The sequence below is a fragment of the Epinephelus fuscoguttatus genome, linkage group LG22 (genome assembly GCF_011397635.1).
Source record: "Epinephelus fuscoguttatus linkage group LG22, E.fuscoguttatus.final_Chr_v1".
NCBI lineage: Eukaryota > Metazoa > Chordata > Actinopteri > Perciformes > Serranidae > Epinephelus > Epinephelus fuscoguttatus.
In genome coordinates, this window is record NC_064773.1 from 11038727 (window position 1) to 11058475 (window position 19749).

At 39.8% G+C, this 19749-nt stretch overlaps 1 protein-coding gene across 2 annotated transcripts in view; it reads left to right on the forward strand.

The window, feature by feature from the left end:
- The first annotated feature begins 373 nt into the window (after positions 1-373).
- si:dkey-97m3.1 (fatty acyl-CoA reductase 1) overlaps positions 374-19749 on the forward strand; it is an 85280-nt gene continuing 65904 nt past the window's right edge. Inside the window, exon 1 of one of the 2 annotated variants that reach the window (XM_049566484.1) lies at positions 374-565. In XM_049566484.1, coding sequence (XP_049422441.1) covers positions 557-565 — 9 coding nt within the window. In that variant the 5' untranslated portion in view covers positions 374-556. Of the gene's footprint in view, positions 566-632; positions 773-19749 lie in introns of those variants that run through there. The other variant, XM_049566483.1, reaches the window with a different exon arrangement.

Here is a 19749-nt window from a genome sequence, read left to right on the forward strand (position 1 = left end):
ATCTATGGCACACATCATAAATGTCCCTAACTATAAGCCTTTGCATGATAATCCTAGTTTTAAAAGCTATTGTCAAAACTACACTGTATTTGCAATGTAACCATTTAAATGTTATATTAAAGTTAAATAATGTGTTTATATTTATGTGACACATGCCGAATTTTATATTTTTATTAGTCAAAGAGAAACTGACTAAATGCTTTCTAACAATCAACGACTCCACGCATGACAAACACGCCACGTTAACTTCCCATATTTTTGAATGAGCTTTGGCGTGACGCTCGATTTGCACTCGTCAGAACGGCGTGTAACGGCGGGGCTAGGGGAGGGCCCACGGGCGGAGTGACGCGCCCTGCCCACTCAGTATCCCACATTAGTGTGGCAGTCTGTCTCGCTGCTGTAGTCTGCAGACAGACAGGCAGTCGGCGGATCCGTGGAAGTATCCCAGCAGCCAGAGCCCAGGGGCGGCCGGTGGGAGGAGGCAGAGAGTCCGCAGCTGCCGCACCGCACAGCCTCTTTGACAGCAGCAGGAGGAAGGAACCGCCCGCACCAGCCCATGTCTACGGTAGGAAGGGTTTTATTTCTTTTTCTGTTTTAAATCGGCGGTGGTTCAGTGTATCGGGATTAGTACATGGACTGTGGGAGGCAGAGATGTGTCTTGGCACGCCGCTGCCGGAGCATCTTTCATTGGATTTGTCTGCTGTGTGGTCGGAGCCGCGGGAATGAGCATCAACACGCCGGAGCTGAAAACGTCTCCGCGCGCACTCAGCCGGTAACAGTCACAGTGTGTCGGCGTTTTATCAGTCGTTTGTTTCACTGTGACCGTGGGAGTTGTGTAACAGGAGAGCACGCAGTCAGCACGGAGCTGTAGCCGCCTCCGACAGCAGGGCGGCGGGTAGCGGGACAGCTCGAGCCGCAGTCAGCGTGGAGCAGCTGCGGGAAGCTAGTAGCCTGTAATGCCAACGATACCGGAAGTACAGGCTGTGGCCTTCAAAAGAAAAGCATATTAAATATCTGCTAAAAATACACGAGTTACAATTTATTACGGGTTTAAATGAGCGTAAAAGTAGAGTTTTTCTGAGGCTACACATTTTTAACAACTTCATAAATTAATTAAAATTCGTAAAACCCAATATGGGGTTATTTTATTGAGGATTTTGCACAAAATCTACCTTTTTAAGTAGTTAAAAAATTGGACTTGTAGCCTGATTGTCCCCAGCCAGTTAGAGTAATTGTAAACTGTCATGAAGGCAGTTGAGTGTTTCACATCATAGACATAGGAAGTTATAATACTGTTACTTAAATTATGAGAAAAAAAGTACCTTTCCTTCAAAAGCTAATTAAAAAATGCTGAAATCAGTAATAGATTAACCTGTCAGCTGATGGACAGAAAATGAACAGTTTTGTTCTTCGATTAATTGTTTAACTTGCAAATAAATGTATGAAGCAGTTTCTTCTAGTGTTGTCACCACACTGGAATTTCTTATTTCATACAATACCTTGAAAAGTATTAATATGTTATACCATTTTCAATGTCACAGGGAATAATTGACATTAATATTCACGGTTGTTTTAACTGAAATGTGTAGTTGAACAGAAAATAAACTATTATTGTTATTTGATTAGTTGTTAAAGTTGCAAACAAAAGTGTGAAGTAGTTTCTTGTGTTTCACGAGACTGTAATTTCAAACTTTGATACGATACCTTGAAAAATATCACTGCTTTTCACAGAGAATAATTGACATTGATAACCTAAAATTCTATTTTTAGTGCAATATAAATATAACAAGGCTATAGCTTGACAGTGACAACTTTTTTTTTCTTGGTCGGTGGCGGTGAACATCAGAATGACTGTAGTAAATGTCAACAGAGAGCGAAAAAGCAGGAAATGGGTATTGAAACTGTTTCAAATATTCAGTATTGATAAATAGACATTTTGAAAACACTAGTTTCCCCTTGCAGCTTCTATGTTAGGATTAGTTTTTTGGCATTTTGTACCCTCAATGACTAACTGATAAACTACTTGGCCGAGTAACTGATACAGAAAATATTCAATAGCAGCAAACCTGATGTTGTCATGTGTATGTTGTTGTTCTTTTTTTGTTTGTTTTATTTTGAAAAGTTTTACCGGAAAGGCCATTTCACCAACGTTTCTACCTTGACTCTGACGACTGGAGAGCGTTGGCACGGATTTGTGAGAATATTTATTGTGTTTAATTGTTTTCTAACTCCAGCAGTGATAATAACAGTGTGTGTGGGGAAAGTTGACATTATTACAGAGCTGTTTATTATAGATCTGACCACTCTGTCGTGTTTCGTGTGTGTGTGTGTGTGTGTGTGTGTGTGTGTGTGTGGTTTGCCATGTGGAGGCGAGCTGTTTGAATCACCTCCTGGCTGATGTGCTCTGTGCTGAGCAGTGAGGTGACTGAGGAGCACAGCTGACTCTCCTGGTCATGAATGTGCAGCTGGGCGGCAGCTTGGTCCACCCCAGACCACAGCTCCCAGTCTGAGTGGAAATTCCCTCACAGTATGCAGATCTGAGGAGATGTGGGGTGTTGCATAATGACTTTAAATTCTTACTTTAGACTCGTTTATACCGTAGGAAGAGCTCTAAGCTGCAGTGTTCCTTCTTATCACTGATATCAGTCCTGTCTGTCTTGTCTGTCCTATCTATCAGCACTATTTTTGCATTTCAAAAAGTGAAAGGAAACTTCAGTGATAGTCTTAACTTCATATACCACTGAACCAGCCTGCTCTCCATGCTGCATTGCTTTTGCCAGATGTCATACCACCAGTGCGAGGGTGTCATTTCCATTCAAATCAGCATATAATTGGGAAAAATTGAAACTGAAACTATCAGTATTTTTTATCCAGTCTTGTAAGCACAGACTCTTAGGTCACAGCTTATTACCTCCCAGCAGTGTAAGGACATTACTTTGATAGGGGAAGGTCTTCCTTACGATCCAGAAATCACTGCAAACAAACTGCTGACACAGAGACAGCTAAAAGTTATATCCATATCCACTTTAAATAGAGCTGCAACTGACGTTTTTTTCTTCTCAATGAAATGTTTTGTCAGTAGAGTTACCATCCATAACACACAGATGGAACAGGTTTCCTTCTATAAATATTTGGGCGTTATGTGGACGCTGCTTATCCTGCAGTGCACATATAGATTATATTTTTAGCAAGGTACAACATTTACTTTCTCAGGAGACGGAGGTCATTTGGTGCAAACAAGATCCTGGTATTGTTTTTCCAGTCTATAACACAGAATGTTATGCAGTATGGAATCAGTGTGAGGTACAGTTGTCTCTCTGTTCAGCTCAAAGTTAGACTTCCTAGACTAATACATATCTGCTCTAAGACTGGGTCACACACTTGAGTCAAGTTCACAAGCTGCATGAATTAAACTATGTTGACTCTCTCACTTAATTTGAAAAAGAAGATACTGTAATACCTTGATACCACCCAAACCTACTAGGTAAGATTAATTTGTTGTGCTGCATCCACTTTCGTAATGTCTGATGTGATTTGTAGTGTCTGTAGTTTTGTTGTTTGGTTAAATGTTTTTTTGTGTTCAGGCTTATTAATGTCAAACTGTTGACCTTCTGGGAATTGAGATGAACTCCTGTTGTAATTGACGCCTTCAGATGTCTTGTTTTGTCTTAACGATAAACACAGGCTATATAAATAATGAACTTAGCTACTGTGACGTCACCCACTGGTTTGTGGAATCCCATTTTCAAACCTCAAGTTCGGCATTTCGACCATCACCATCTTGGTTTTTTGGAGAAAGAGGTGACTGTATTTACTGTAGATGATAGGTTGGAGCTGTGGAGCAGCGTGGGATGGATCTGACATGCGTAAATTTAAGCCTAAATAAAATATGAGTAAGTTATTTAAAAATTTACCCCTCGTATGGCTGTCGTGAACATGGAAATTAGCTTCCGAGACCAAAACCATGTTTTGTACCGGGTTGTAAACATGGTTATTTCTGCAGTAAAACAGGGTCTATGGGGATTTACTCTGTTTTAGGGCCAGCCTCAAGTGGCCATTAGAGGAACTGCAGTTTTTGGCACTTCCGCACTGGCCCCATTTTTCAGCCTTGGAGGTTGCCGCTCTCCAATAACCAATATACAGTGCTGATATAAAACAAGAGAAAAGGAATAAATGCTGACATTTGAGAAGCTGGAACCATGGAAAATAACAAATTTCAATTATAGAAATAGTTCTCTGTTGCTCAACTAATCAATTGAAGGTCTAGTGTGTAGGATTGAGTAGCATATAGCAGCGAGGTTTCAGATTGCAATCAGCTGAAACCTCTGCCGTGTGCCCAGCATGTAAGAGAGCTGCAGTGGCCAACGGAAAACACAAATTGCCCTATCTAGAGCCAGTGTTTGCTTTGTTGCTCTGAACTACATCAGAAACATGGCAGTGCAACATGGTGGATTACGCAAACAAAAATACAACAGTTCTTATTTCCAGGTGGTTACGTGCCATATCTGCCCATATGTCCCTTTAAATCCTACAGACTTTGGATGAACTGAATCATCAACAATTACATCATACAAAACAGGAAATATCAGTCCATCACATTGTGCAAACTGCGAAGACTTCACCCCTCAGAAGGTGTTTTGGTGTGTGATCACAGACTTGTCACCGTCAGCTATAAGTGGCAAAATGAGGAAGGTGTCTCACGCTGATTTCTAAATCGGGATCACAAATAGAGCTCTAATTATCATCACGAGATGACCTACATTTTGCTCTCAGATAGGTACGTGTGCACGCATGTTGGCGAATGTGTGCTCAATTATATATTTATAGCCGCACTAACTTATGACCAGATGCTGCCGGAGAGGATTTTATTCTCAACGTGACTTCGTTTCTGGCTCCTTGAGAAGTTTCACAACAAAGTACGGGGCAGGGCCAGATTTAGAAAGTCCCGCTATTGTCTTCTAGGTTTGCAACCTTCCTGGTTTACACATGTGCAGCCGCTCATCCGGTGCTTTCTCACCTCCAGCCACAATTGTTCCTGTGAAACCCCTCAGGTCTCGTCTTTTGTCCTCATTTCTCTCTCACAGCCTTCCATCTTTTTTGTCAACTTCTGTTTCCCACCTTCTACCCCTCCTGTCTCATGTTGCAGCTCTGTATACATCTCTACTACTCATGCATTTCTATACCACAGAGTAGTAGCATGGTTACGATGAGTGAGTGGAGAGGCAGCAGTGTGGGAGCTGATTTCTTCCTTGCATCTCCATGTCTGCAGTTTCAGTTACTTCGAGAGAGGCTGTGTGAGTTAAGATGTGGTCTGGGGCGAGGGGATTGCAGTGTGCTTCCTCTTCAGCAGATAAACAGCCACTGCAAGGATGTAAATCTCCGTTTTATATCGGTCAGCGTGAGTCAGTCTGTGTATGTGTGTATGGAGGAGAGAAACCCGTATTCAGCACTGCTACTGTTCACAAATGCTACTGTTCATAAATGTCAGCCTCAGGTTTCATCATTCGATCCTGTTCAGCTGTGATGTAACATGACATGGATCATGCTACATGTCAGTTTGGACATTTTTTGTAAGGAGTACTGTGTGAATTTCTTTGATTTGCCCCCTCGGGGGAATTTTAGAGAAGCACATCCATAAATCACAGTTTACTGTCTGCATCAAAGGAAGGACGCTCCCAGTGGACATTTATTAAAATGACCGTGTCCTCAAAGATCAACTGAGGTGACACGTCATCAGCTTTGAAGTCTCTGTGACATTTATGGTCATGACAAACATTTTTATGACGAAATAAAGTATTAGGTATAGTGTGATTGGTGGCTTTGTTGTGCTTTAAGCTAAATGCTAACATCATCATGCTAACCTACAATAACAATGTTAAATGCTGATGATTAGCAAGTATAATTTTGAAGGGGACCTATTGCGCTCATCTTCAGGTTCATACTATATTTTGGGTTTCAGTGGTCAAATAACATTTTAATTTCCTTATACTGTCCGTACTGCAGCACCTGTATTCACCCTCTGTCTGAAATGCTCCAGTTTAGCACCTGTCTCTTTAAGGCCCTCCTCCCAAAAATCCCAGTAGGCTCTGATTGGTCAGCATTTTCAGGTATCTCATATCTCTGTCTCTGCCATAGATATTAATAATTAAATACCAGGCCCCAAAATGGCGCCTATATATTTCAGTGGATTTGCTCACCTGACGCATCTGCCAAAAAAAAGTTTATTGCTTCAAAGTGTACGTCAATGGTATGTGGCCCACTAAATATGAGCAGTAAACCCTGCCTGTGAGTTGAGTTCCCACTCAACTCATAGGTGACATCACAGATTTTTAAATTGCTTTTCTCAGCTTATGGAAAGTCTTTCAATTACATAACCACCATGGCTCAAAAACGCAGAATCGAAAGATCCACAGTTGACCTTGTTTGCAGTTCGAGGTTTCCTGTCAGTAGTTAGTGCAGCCGGGAAATGAGTGTAATGGAGAATAGCGGCACTTTCTACGGAGAAAAATCACCAATGACAGCTCCCAAACATGTTCCAGCAGGAATATGATCCAAAATCGGGGAGAAATTACAAACATCATCGACCAAAATTACATGTTTCCCATGACATTAGCATGTAGCTACATGTAGCTGTGTGCCTGATGCAGATAACCATATAGAGCACTGCAGGAGTCCTAAACTTGGAAATGAGTTAGCATTCATTTAGATGCCTGAAATAAGATCTGTGGTTAACACAAGCTTAAGAGACTTCAACATTCTGTTCTATGACACAGACTTTGTCAGTAAACACCCCACTTGTGAATTTGAAGCTCTTAGTTGTCTTTAAAAAGGCAGTTGCCAACAAGTGGCTAAATGAGACGAGCTTCCAGAACATCATTACGCCAAACATGACTTTACAGACTTGTTGTGGTGTGGTGTTACACAATTGTAGTGTAGTTTGTTTAGCCTAATGTCAGCTAGCTTTTTACTTCTGGGGATTGCATTTAGGCTTCAAAAGTCATAAACGTGGTGTTGTGAAGATTAACTTGTTGAACACATAAGTAAAGTTTTGTTTGCCACAGAGCTCATTTCCTGCAATAATCCAAAATCCAATGGAAAAATATCATTGTTTTTTGATGAGGGAACCAGGGCAATGCAAACTTCTGCGGTGGCTGACAAAAAAATATCAACCCTGCAGCATCAATACACAACCGGACATGTTTTAGCAGGAATATGATCAGAAATAGGGGTGACTTAAACCACAGTGGCAACCAAGATTACATGTCTCCCTGACATTAGCATGTAGCTACATGTAGCATTGTGCCTGGAGCAGATGACCATATGGAGAAATTTGTCACAACCTAGCATTAGCTTGTAGCTAAAGTATTGTTTTAAACATTGGCCACATTTATGGACATCTGACATTGTAACATTTTGACCGAAAGAAAGGAAACACATAATGGGTCCCCTTTTAACATGTTTATTTCCTTATTTTAGCATGCTAACATTAGCTTGTTAGCACTCAACACAGAGTACAGTTGAGGCTGTTGGGAATGTCTGTTAATTTTGCAGCTATTCCTGGCATATCATAATTTCCTCATTCACACTACCTGACACTTTATGCCAGCAACAATGCGGATAAACAACTTCACAGACAAAGTGCGTCTTAATCTTTGTTGTGATTTAAGAGTGTGGAATGTTTCAGATTGTTTGTACGTTCTTCTCACAGCCGGGTGGTTTTGTCTTCATTCATCTTGTAGTCATGCCAGTCAAACCAGTGTCAGAGCTGGCATACAGCTAAACGACTCGAATGATAATATGTTGCAATTCAAGAGGAAAACACTTGTTAAATAAACAGCAAACACAGGTGTTTGGGAAAAAAAATGCTAAAAGCTATGAAAGCTAAATCAGCTAAAAGTAGCACACAGTTTAGCTGTGGGCTGTGCTGTTTCCTCGGAGCCAGGTCGGCAGTAATGAAGGAGCAGTGTCCCTGCACCTGTGGTTGTTTCTCATGGGATGCTGCAGGTTAGTTTGAATCAGCATTTGGTGTAAAGGCCGTGGACGGTGAGGATAAATGAGCAGGAGAAAGGGGCCATGAGAGGGAGGGAGTGTGTAGATCACCTCGAGGGTAGTCCTGTAAAGAGGACATCCTCTTTGATTTTAAATGGATCAAACAAGTGTGTGTTTGCATTCCATTTTTGAACGCAGGCTTTACAGCTTAAGAATTTGGATGTATTTTTCTTGCTGTTAGAGGCAGCAGCTGTCTTTCACATGGTCCTGGGTATCAAACCTCAATGCTTATTGATGCTTAGTTGGATTTTTAGGCTTGTTTACTAATGATTCAGTAAATGTTTTCTGCCCAAAATCAAGACATTTTCCAACTTCGAACCATGTTTTTTTAGCCCAAAGTTCTAAATATGTAAAACTGTTGCTGATGATCAATTAATTGTCATTTTTTTTAACCTGAAAAAGACAAACATCTTGGTTTCAGCTTGTTGATTGTGAGAATTTTGCTGCCCGTCTTGGTCAGTTATGATAGTAAATACCGTATGGGTTTTTGTAGGTTGGATAAGATGTAGCAGGAAGTGGAACATGGCACTGTGGGCTCTTGGGAAATTATTACAATGGTCATCTTTTACTGTTTCCTGACATTTTATAGACAAAACTATTAACCAGAGTAATTAAGAAAATAATATGCAGGTTAATCAATAATGAAAATAATTGTAAGGTGATGCCCTAGATTAGATATTTCTTGATTTATACCAAAGTAGGTAAAGTTTGTGTACAGCTGCTTGTTGTTTTAAATTTGGGAACTTTACACTCTATCAGTACTCTAATGTTTAGGGGTGGGAATCACCAGAGGATCAGCGATACGATATTTCAATGATACTTAAGTCATGATACAATATTATTGTGATTTTAGATATGTTGCGATATGCTGAGCATTGTAATAACATTTATTGCAATTTATTAACCTTTTTCAACTGTAAATTATGACCCCAAAGGAAAACTTTGTCGACAGCTGTTTTATCTAATAAGATTAAGTTTTCAATCTGTTCGTCTCACTTCAGACATGTTTTTACAGCAGCAAAATGTATCCAGTAATTTTTATTTGTCATATTAATGATTTATATAATAATAAAAAGAAATAGATACTGTGTGACAATACAATATTGCCACACAAAAATATGGCAATATGTTGGATCGTTTTGTCCCCCCACCCCTAATAGGGCTAAAACTTGCTGTGTCAGTTTGTGAAACGTGACTATAACAACTTAATTTTGGGAATATGGATTATATGAGCACAATATGAATTAAAACAATTAAGGTCTCTAAACTAGACTCCAGCAAATCATGTCGAACCTGCCTTAACTGATAATGTACTTAAATGTTACAGTTCCATATCACATAGCATAACCTAAGCCCGAATGACACACATTAAATCTGGGGGTTTTAGGGCCCATGGTGCTCTGGGGCCCCTGGGACAGTTCAATTCAACAATTCAAAAATACATATTTTTCCTCTTACCTGTAGTGCTGTTTTATTAATCGAGATTGTTTTGGTGTTAGTTGCTGAGTGTTGGAGATATCAGCGATAGAGATGTCTGCCTTCTCTCTAACATAATGGAACTAGATGGAACTCAGCTTGACTTTTGACAAACTCAAGAGCAATGTCTCTTTCCAGAAAACAAGAGGCTCTTGCTCTTGACAGTGCAAGATGTAACTATTAATGGCGTCCTCCTCTGCTAAGCTACAGTGTTATTCTAATAGTTCCATACCATTACCTCAATGCTACAGCTTATCTGAGGAGGATATAATTACTGTTTTGCACTATCACAAACACGAGCATCTCGTCCATGAGCAGATGCACACTTCCTTCTGCATGGTGATACGATCGTTGGGTGTAGTTTCAGAGACACAAAATAGTTCCTGGATGAAACAGTTTGTAACAAGGTGTGTGGATTATCTTGATTTCTGGAAAGAGACATTGCTGTTGAGTTTTTTTAATTGTATTTTTGGCACTTTGAGCACCACAAGCTGAGTGTCACCTAGTTCCATTCTATTGGAGAGAAGTCAGACATCGCTTTTCAATTTTGGGGTGAACTGTCCCTTAAGAGCCCGACAATTGATTTTCATACTGTATGACACACATTGCAAAACCAACGCCTGCGTGAAGATAATAAGATGGTAAATGCAAATTTCTGTAAGACTGCAACATGTTTTTAAAAAGATGTGATGTAAAACATACTCTATATTATCTGTAGTTAATAGGCTACAATGTTTAAAAGCACTGTTGTTGTCCTTGATGTTGAAGGCTTAAGCAGATGTTGTAAATTAGCACGGGTCACCTTGCAGCACCTCTCAGCATCTGCGGATCCCGTGGGCCTCCTGACTGTTAATAACCAGAGGGGGGTGTTTTGATGGGCTGAATGACATTGAACCCCACATGGACATGGGTGCTCCTTTAACGGCATGTCACCAGAGGGTAATGGAGAGGATTTACAGGCACTCTCTGGCAGTGAGTCACCCAGTGTTGATTAATGGAGCCAGTGACCACCACACAGAATACAAGACCAGTCTAAGATATCGTATTAGGTACAAAGTGCTTTAATTAGAAGTGGGGAAAGACATGAGAGCGCCAATGTAAAACTTTGAAAGAACAAACTGTTTCAAATACAGTAAATTACGCTCTACTGACATTAACTGCTGAACTAGCACATTCAGTATTAATTCACCTAGGATAGATTAGGTTTTACTTCTCCATTATGTCTTACGCAGCCTGTTGGAGCTTGTGTACCAATAGCTTTGGTGATGGAAGCGCAACGTTCAAGGAATGTGTCAGACTGTGAAGAGCAAGCGGTTGTTGCAACATCACTTTCTTAGCAACATTAATCTGTTGTTGAGGGCATTGTCACTTCTCCAGAAAACATGATACTGCAGGTAGTGCACATTTACCAGAATTAACGCAGGTTAATCCAACCTGTGTCCTCAGGGCTTTAATTTGTGTTCCCACATGTCAAAATAAACTTCAGTGGAAGAGGATTTACTGAATGAGGGAAGTGATTCACCTGAAGAGTAATCAACCACTTATGTATGGAAGCCCATTTCTGCCATTGTGATGAAAAAGAAACAAGATCCTGTGAGTCATTATATTGAGAAACTTTATCAAGTCAAGGACTTAGCATGGCAAAATGGTTACTTACTAGGGGTGGGAATCACCAGAGGATTCACGATACTTGAGTAACAAAACAATATTTGTGCAATTTTAAATATGTTGCAATGAAATATATTGGGGTTTATTACCTTTTTTTCAACTGTAAGTTATGTCCCCAGAGGAAAACTTTGTCAACATCTGTTTTATCTATTAATATAAAGTTTTCAGTCTGTTCATCTCACCTCAGACATTATTTTGTAGCAGCAAAATCTAGTGGACTGAAAAATCAATTTTAATTTAATTAAACCTAAAGTTTAATTTGTATTTGTAATGTTAATAGTTTATATATTTTAAAAAATAGGTACTTGGCACTGTGTGATGATACGATATTGCCACACTAAAATATCCAACGCTACGCTGTATCGATTTCTCACCACCCCTATTAGTTAGTATTGTAAAATAATGAGAAGTTTTATCAAAATATTGACCTAATATCTCAAAATAATGAGAAACTTTGAATTATTATTCATTTTGAGAAAGTTTCGTGTTATTTTGAGATATTAATAATTTTTTGAGGATTTTTTTTTTCTTGTTTTGAGATGCTACCTTTTTCCAGAAAGTTTCTCATTATTTTGAGATACTAAAGAAATCGTTTGAAAATATAATGTAATATTTGAGAGTGGCATTACTTTGAGACAAGAACTCATTATTTTTGAAATACTAACAAATTCTAAGATACTACGCAATTGTTTTGAGAAAGTTTCTCATTATTTTGAGATACCCGTTGAGTTTAAATACTAAATCTTTTTTTTTTTTTTTTTTTAATAGTTTCTCGATTAAATAATTTTTTTAATCACACTGGTATAACAGGGCCTCCACAGATAACCCTACCACAGTCACTAGAAGAAGAAAAGGATTTATGTTCTCCAACTAGTTGCACATAGTCCCTGAACGGTGTACATCACACCTCACTGGTCATGTGATACACAGACATTTGACTGTGTCGTCAACGGTCAGAAGCCAAAAAGTCCAGTGTTTCCCGCTCTGTGCTCGGACAGGGTGGTTCTACAGATAACCGAATGGTATATATATTTCAGCAGTCAGTCCAGCTCCAAAAATCTGTTGGTGACTGCAGATGTTTTGATCGTGGCGGGCCACTACCCTGGAGTTTACTTTGACATAAGACAAAGAAAAGCAGCAGTTTTCCAGGTTTGAGAAGCCAGAGCCAGAGAGTTTGGTGTTTTTGCGTAAAATGGACTTTGAACATTCTTCAATTATCAAAAATATTTGCGCAAGATTTTGCGATTAATCGATTTATGTGAGTAACTGCTTGAGCTCTAGTTAAGTGTACTTTTTCCTTGAAGCAATAGTTTCTCAGGGAAGCTAAAGTCTCCATTTTTCGTGGCCTTTAGTTTGAATGAATGAATGAATGAATGACTTTATTTCGAACCATAATAATGATAAAGAAGACAAAAAACAAATAACAGTGTCCGAAAAGGAGTACGTAGAAGTAAAACGTACATGCCCCTACCCCTTTCTTAAATTTCCTCTTTTAACTGATATATTATTTCAACAAATTCCCAAAATTATTTTCAACTAATATACAACTATCCCCAGTCTATTTACCACCCAATTAAATGAATAAGTAAAAAAACCTAGTTTATTTAGTCCAAGTACCACCCAGTGTTACAAAATATATATGCACTCCCCTAACACAACGTTTCCTCGTCTATATATCTGCCAACATATATTTTTGTATAGTTTATAAAATTGATTCATATTTGTGCTTTGTTTCAACTTAATTTACTATCATACCTCACTCTGTGTATTACCTCGACATATTATCTTATATTCTTTTCATGGTTGACCTTGCCATGGCTGGATTTTATGGCAGTTAGTTGCTCTTGTTGTCACAGGACCTGTTGTGTACACTTGGTAAATACAACACCAAGAAAGAACTCTTAAGTTTCTAAATTTGAGTTCTCAGAAGTTGGAATAACTTCGACTGTTTATCTTAGCAGCCTGTCAGACAAGTGTATCGTTGCTCACCTCCCCAAAATGTACAAGAGTTTCCATCGTACGAGGTGTACGGGCTAACTGACTGCTGCAGGGGGCTCGTTCCCGAGGCTGTCATGTTTAGTTGCTTTAAGACAGTTAAAGTTTACTTTTCTCACTGTCTCCACTCTCTCTGTGTGTCCTTTATGTCACAGCTCAAGGTTTTGTCTTTTTAAAGGAGGAAGCCTCTGGGGCTAATTTGGACTGATGTTTGTCTTGGACCCCATTAAGGGATGTCAAAGTGGCCCAACCTGGCTGTCTGTGTCTGGGACTTTTTGGACCAACGCCCAGCCCTCCTATGCATGGTCACCATGGCCGGCAGCCAGCGCCATGCATAGCTTCCTCTTTATACCTGACAGTCTTTGCTCTCCCTGAGACCTCGGTGCTCAGGATCCATACTAAAAATGTAAGTGTGGACAAAAGCCAAAAAATGGCATGTGCCAAAATATATTTGATAGTTTCCACCACCTGCGTCGCCAATTTCCCATCACTCAGGCCTCATTTTATGCATACACAATCTTTATAAATTAGACCCCTGACCATTAATACCTAACGGAGTACTTCCTCTCACTTGTCCGCGTGTGTTAGTCGAACAGAAACAAGAGAGCAGGAGCTTATTGTGATTGCATCCTCCACACCAGCAACACAATGCATCACAGTACTGGCCGGGTACAGAGGAGATAAAGGACGCCACTCCCAGAGCTGCTTTGAAATGAACCACGGAGCGTTTTGTTAAAGATGGATCAAAGACAGTAAATAGCCCCGTTCTTATCTGGGATTAATAAATCCCCATAGCAAGTTTTCATTGACTGTATGGCCTTTCACTCTACCCATGTTTTTTACTGTGCAGGTTGAAGCCATTACATTTTGCACTTAGTTTGGTGTGGTGCTGCTACAATTAGTGCAAAACAATTTGTAAACAGTAAACACCGACACCACCATATGCAATGTGTTCTCTGCTGTCACATCAGCAAACGAAGAGCTAGGGCTACACCTAAGGATTACTTTTTTATTAATCTAATGATTCTTTTCTCGATTAGCTAATTTATTCATTATTACAAAGATTTTGTTAATAATTAATTTACGCAAAATAAATATAAAATACTTGCATACTACTGAGAAACAATAGCAGCCCTTTCCTTTTTATTTTAGCACTCTACTAATACAGTGAATGGTACTCGTCGTGGGCTATCCAGAGCTTGAGGCTAACAGCTGTTGTTCTGGTGACGATAGAAGATTTGTGTGGGACAAACAGATCTTTGCCGGTACGTCTTCAGGACAAAAGAGATTTTGTATCTAGGCATAACTATTGCATAGCAAATGTCAAACTATATGAAGATGCTACACCTGAGAGCATCTTTGCACTCTAATCACTGGGAGGAGAGCTAGTTAGCTGTTAGCAGCCGATGGGCAGCAGAGTTCTGCAGTGTGATGGCTGATGGAGCTAACAGCTAGCAGAGATAATACAGCAAACTGCTAACCAAACTAATAGAGCTAACAGAATTAATAGCGCTAACAACTAACCAAGCTAATAGAGCTTACAGTTAACAGAGCTAATAGCGCTAACAGCTAACAGATTTGATAGAGCTAACAGCCAACCAAGCTAATAGAGCTTACAACTAACAGACCCAGTAGTGCTAACAGCTACCAGAGTAAAAAGAACTAACAGCTAACAGAGCTAATAGAGCTAACAGCTAACAGGGCTAACAGCTGACAGAGCTAATAGAGCTAACAGCTTACAGAGTTAATAGAATTAACAGCTAAGCGAGCTAATGGTGCTATCAGACCTATTACAGCTAACACATATCCCAGCTAATAGAGCTAACAGCTAACAGAATTAATACCGGTAACAACTAACCTAGCTAATAGAGCTTATAGTTAACAGAGCTAGTAGAGTTAACTGCGTTAATAGAAGTAAGAGCTAACCTAGCTACTAGAGCTAACAGAGCTAATAGCAGGTAGAGTTAACAGAGTTAATAGAGCTAACAGCCAACCGAGCTAATAGAGCTTGCAATTAACAGAGTTAATAGATCTAACAGCTAACTCAGACAGTATAGCTCACAGCCTCTGTTAACAGAGTTAATCGAATTAACGGCAACCAAACTAATTGAGCTAACAGCTAACGAAGCTAATTGCACTAACAGAGTTAATCGATGTAACAGCTAGCAGAGCTAATAGAGCTAACAGAGGTGGGTGAAAGCAAACTGAGAACCAGTGCAATAAATGGATAAGCTTCCATATAGTTAACAGAGCTAATAGAGTTAACCACATTGATAGAAGTAAAAGCTAACCAAGCTACTAGAGCTAACAGAGCTAATAGCACGTACAGTTAACAGAGTTAGCGCTAACAGCCAACCGAGCTAATACAGCTTGCAATTAACAGAGTTAATAGATCTAACAGCTAACTGAGACAGTAAAGCTCACAGCCTCTAACGGAGTTAATAGAACTAACGGCAACCAAACTAATAGAGCTAACAGCTAACGAAGCTAATTGCACTAACAGAGTTAATGGATGTAACAGCTAGCAGAGCTAGCAGAGCTAACAGAGCTAACAGAGGCAGGTGAAAGCAAACTGAGAACCAGTGCAATTAATGGATAAGCTTCACCTGACATTCTGTTGTTCTGTTTTGCACTCTGAGAGTGTGTGTACACACACACACACACATATACACACACACACACACACATATATATATATATATATATATATATATATATATATATATATATATATATATAAACAGAAAATCAAAATGTGGCAGCAGATGTTAACATGGGGGCCGGCCACCACATTTAAATGCATGTGAGAGAATCCCAGTTTTACAGATATGTAATGTGTTCTCATTTATTGAAGTGTCAGTTGAAGAAAGGTGTGTTAAGTTACAATAAATTGCTTCTTTTGTAGGCTTCTGTTTGTACAGATATTTACATTTAGCCATCAAAAATGCACTTTGCCCACCAAATTAGGGGCATGGTGGGACCAGTGCGTAAATTTATTAGCATCTGTCCCAGCCCTTATTGCTAATTCCAAAGTAGTAATGTTTACCACCTGTTCAAATAAAGCATAAAAGCATCTTGCTCCTTCGACTCAATAAAAAGTGACCATCTGACCTCAGGTTTGGACCACACTGGTTACTCTGGCAGGAAGGCTCTAAGTGGCCCCTGTGAGACCACATCCTCACTCCAATCCCAGGAAGAGAGCAGCCTTTCTTTTAATCTCTCTGCCTAGCCTTGTACCCAGCAGACAGCCAAAGCTGATTGCATCCTCTTTTCCCTGAAATACACACAAGCACACACTCCTGCATCAACAACAACCTTGTCCTTCTGGCACAGATATATTTGTCTTCTATTCACAGAAACTGGCAACAGCACAACTCTGCATCTTTTAAAGGTCAGTCATCTCGTCCAGAGAGAAGTTGGTTTGTCTTCAGGTACTGTCGCCACTCTACCTGAATGACAAGTACGTGTGATTGAGAGGGTGTGTCACTCTCGATTAGGATGGTGTAGTGTTGAAATCCTGTTGTATTACTGTATCCTAATCTGTTTACTAGCAGCGTGAAATCTGAAATAATCTGTGGATGTTCATGACTCTCGCGCTCAAAATCATCCGTGTGTTTTCTACCTCGGCTCTAATCTGCATACTGGATGGATGGATGGATGGATGGATGGGATACTCCAACAGCTCACCAACCTATGCCAGAGCTCTCGTGTCATTAATTATAAACCTGGCTGGCAGCAGCACAAAGTGAAGCCGTCGAGTATGTGTGTGTAAAGTCGTGAGTTACTCTTAGTGTTCGCTGTAATCCACCTTAGCACCGGATACCTGATTAAATGACTTGGTCATGGATATTGGTTTCCATGCAAGCGAGCTGCGTGTCGTTAAAAAGCACGAACGAGTCATGGAGTACAAGATGGTGTGTAGTTATCATGTCGCAGAGGCTTCAGTTTTACACTCATGCATATAAATGAGACTATAACATGTTCAACTCCTGGATTAAGAGGAGCAAGTCCTCAATTATTGAGCAGTCATTCACCCCTATGTTGTGTGATTCGGCCATCAGTTTCACAATAATATATTTTCAGATATATCATTAGTATATCATGGCATTGCAGATCTAAATGAAATACATGTTTTTAAGAAAAAAAGAGAGAGAGATAGAGATTTTTGACCTGATCCAAAGCAGACCTGTGAACTCAGTGTGCTCATCAGGGTTTCTGCAGGTCTTCAAAGAAGTATTGAATTCATTTCCCTCAAAACAGGCCTCAGAGGGTATTAAAAAGACTTTTATTACATTATAAAGGTCTTTAATTTTTTTCCTGCAATGGAACATTTGTTAGAACTTTTTTTAATGTGGTTGCAGGCTGTGGGGAGACGTTATACATCTATAAACTAGAAGGGGGATTGTTTCATCATTGGACTGTGGCTGCAGGAGGCTGTTAAATCCTTTATTATGGAGTTTCAGCGTCAGACCTTTAGAGACACTTTCAGTGCTGTTAGCCACAGTAGCCAGGAAGCTCCTTATCTCATAGTGTCACTTTTAGCAAAACCTCAAATGAACCATATCTGTAACTAAGGATGGAAGTTGATGAGGTTTTATTGTTTTGTTTATTGTTATTTTTGGCTTTTAAGCATGAAAGGGGGAAAGAGGGAGGTGATGACATGCAGCAAAGGGCTGCAAGCTGGAAATCGAATCCATGGTCGCTGAGGCAAGGACATTGCCTTTGTGTATGGGACATCTGCCCTACCCACTGAGCTACTGGGCGCCCAAAATGTTATTGTTACAATGCCATGGAGCGCCTTAAGGCAGAGAGAGCACACTTCTCTGCCCTTCCACGCATAAGCAAGGGAGAGCAAACCTCCCTGCCCTTTCATGCACCTTCATGGGAAAACCTGAGGCAGGGAGAGCATTCTGAGTATTGGTACGAATCTTTATCGATTCCCTTATTGATTCCTGGACATCTTTTTTGTGTGGAAAGAAGTAGGCCTACACAGGGTTTCAGCATCAGCGCAACTGTTTCATCATGTCTGAGTCTGAACACAGTGTAGAGAGAGAGTAGAAAAAAGGCATTATTATTTTACAGGCATTACAAGCAACACTGTTGTCAGATTTCTATATGAAATGGAGCCACGCTTTGGACAGTTGCTTCCTCACCACCATAACTAACTAAGTTTCCAGCAGCGTAATTGAATGAGTTTGATGTCATTGTTTTGCAATGTGCAACTGTTAGAACAACATGGTTAAAGGAATTGAAAAGCTCGGAAATCAGTACACTTGAGAATGGACATGGACTTATGTTTATTAAAAAAACAGCACTTTATTTTAGGTATTTGTAATTTCCAAATAATTTCCCAGGAAGTTTTCCTAAGTTTAAGAAAAGTTATTCACACATCATACTGTCTTAGATGCAGGTGCATTGGAAAATATCATTTCACCCATTTCATAGATGTGCACAGGTGTGGGAGAATGAATCAGCTTTGGGTGTGAAATGGGTGGGGCAGTTTCTATTTATGCTCAGTGTTGGAAACAATGGTGCTGAACACTCTTGACGAAGGTCCAGAAGGACAGAAACGTTAGTGTTACTAATAAATTGTGAAGCTGAGCAGGAGCAGTGTGCGTGATTTTCTGCTCAAAGACCCAGGAAGTTTCCTAGAAATACAATTTGGTCCTAATTAAAGGGAAGTGGAAACAAATTGGTGTCCAATTAACTGGCCTCCAATTAATTAATTCCAGCTAATTGCCAGTGGAAACTAGAGTCTTTCATCAGTGCACAGCAGGTCAGCTGAACATGCAGAAATTTGAAAGTTGTTGACAAGACAGCATAAAGTTCAACAAGAATATAGTTCCCAATATTAAATATGTACTGAAAAAATATTTACTTGGATTTGAATTGAGTCTTTTTTTTTTTTTAAGGAAATGTCACATTTTCTCAATAAACAGTATCAAATTACACAGTTACTTCTAGGAAACATCAGACAAGATTATTAGGAAATTACAGATTTAAGGTCCTATCGTTCAGCTCAGCTTTATATCAGCAACAAAGACAAATTTCAAAGCTGAACACACAAAGTAATTTTGTTATTTTTTTAAATTACAATTTTCTTGGAATCATTAATTTGGATGATGCCACTAAAACATATTAAATGATCCCCTAGTCCTATGCCCAAAAAGAAAAATGGCGAACATGTTAGATGAAGTAGTGAAAGCAGCTTCGAGGAATCGCCCTCTGAGCCTCCCTGATATCCTGACCCATGCCTGTTTCCACATAAGGAAAATGAGTCTGCAGGATAAGTGACGGGGCAGCTGTGACCTTTGCCCCGCTCCGTGATAAGGGGTTAAAACTGCCTCACCAATTAAGGCCTGTTCCCATCATCACTGCATGTCTACATATGTGAGTGTGTCAGGCTGCTGAAAGCGAGCCGCTGTGGTAATTGCTGTTTCAAATGGATCGTAAAAGACCACTGGGCTCTGCAGCTGGACGTTTGAGTGGGTATTTTCTGTCATTTGGAAGAATTGCAGAACCACACCTCCAAGTGCATGCTGGGTGAAAATGAAACAAATC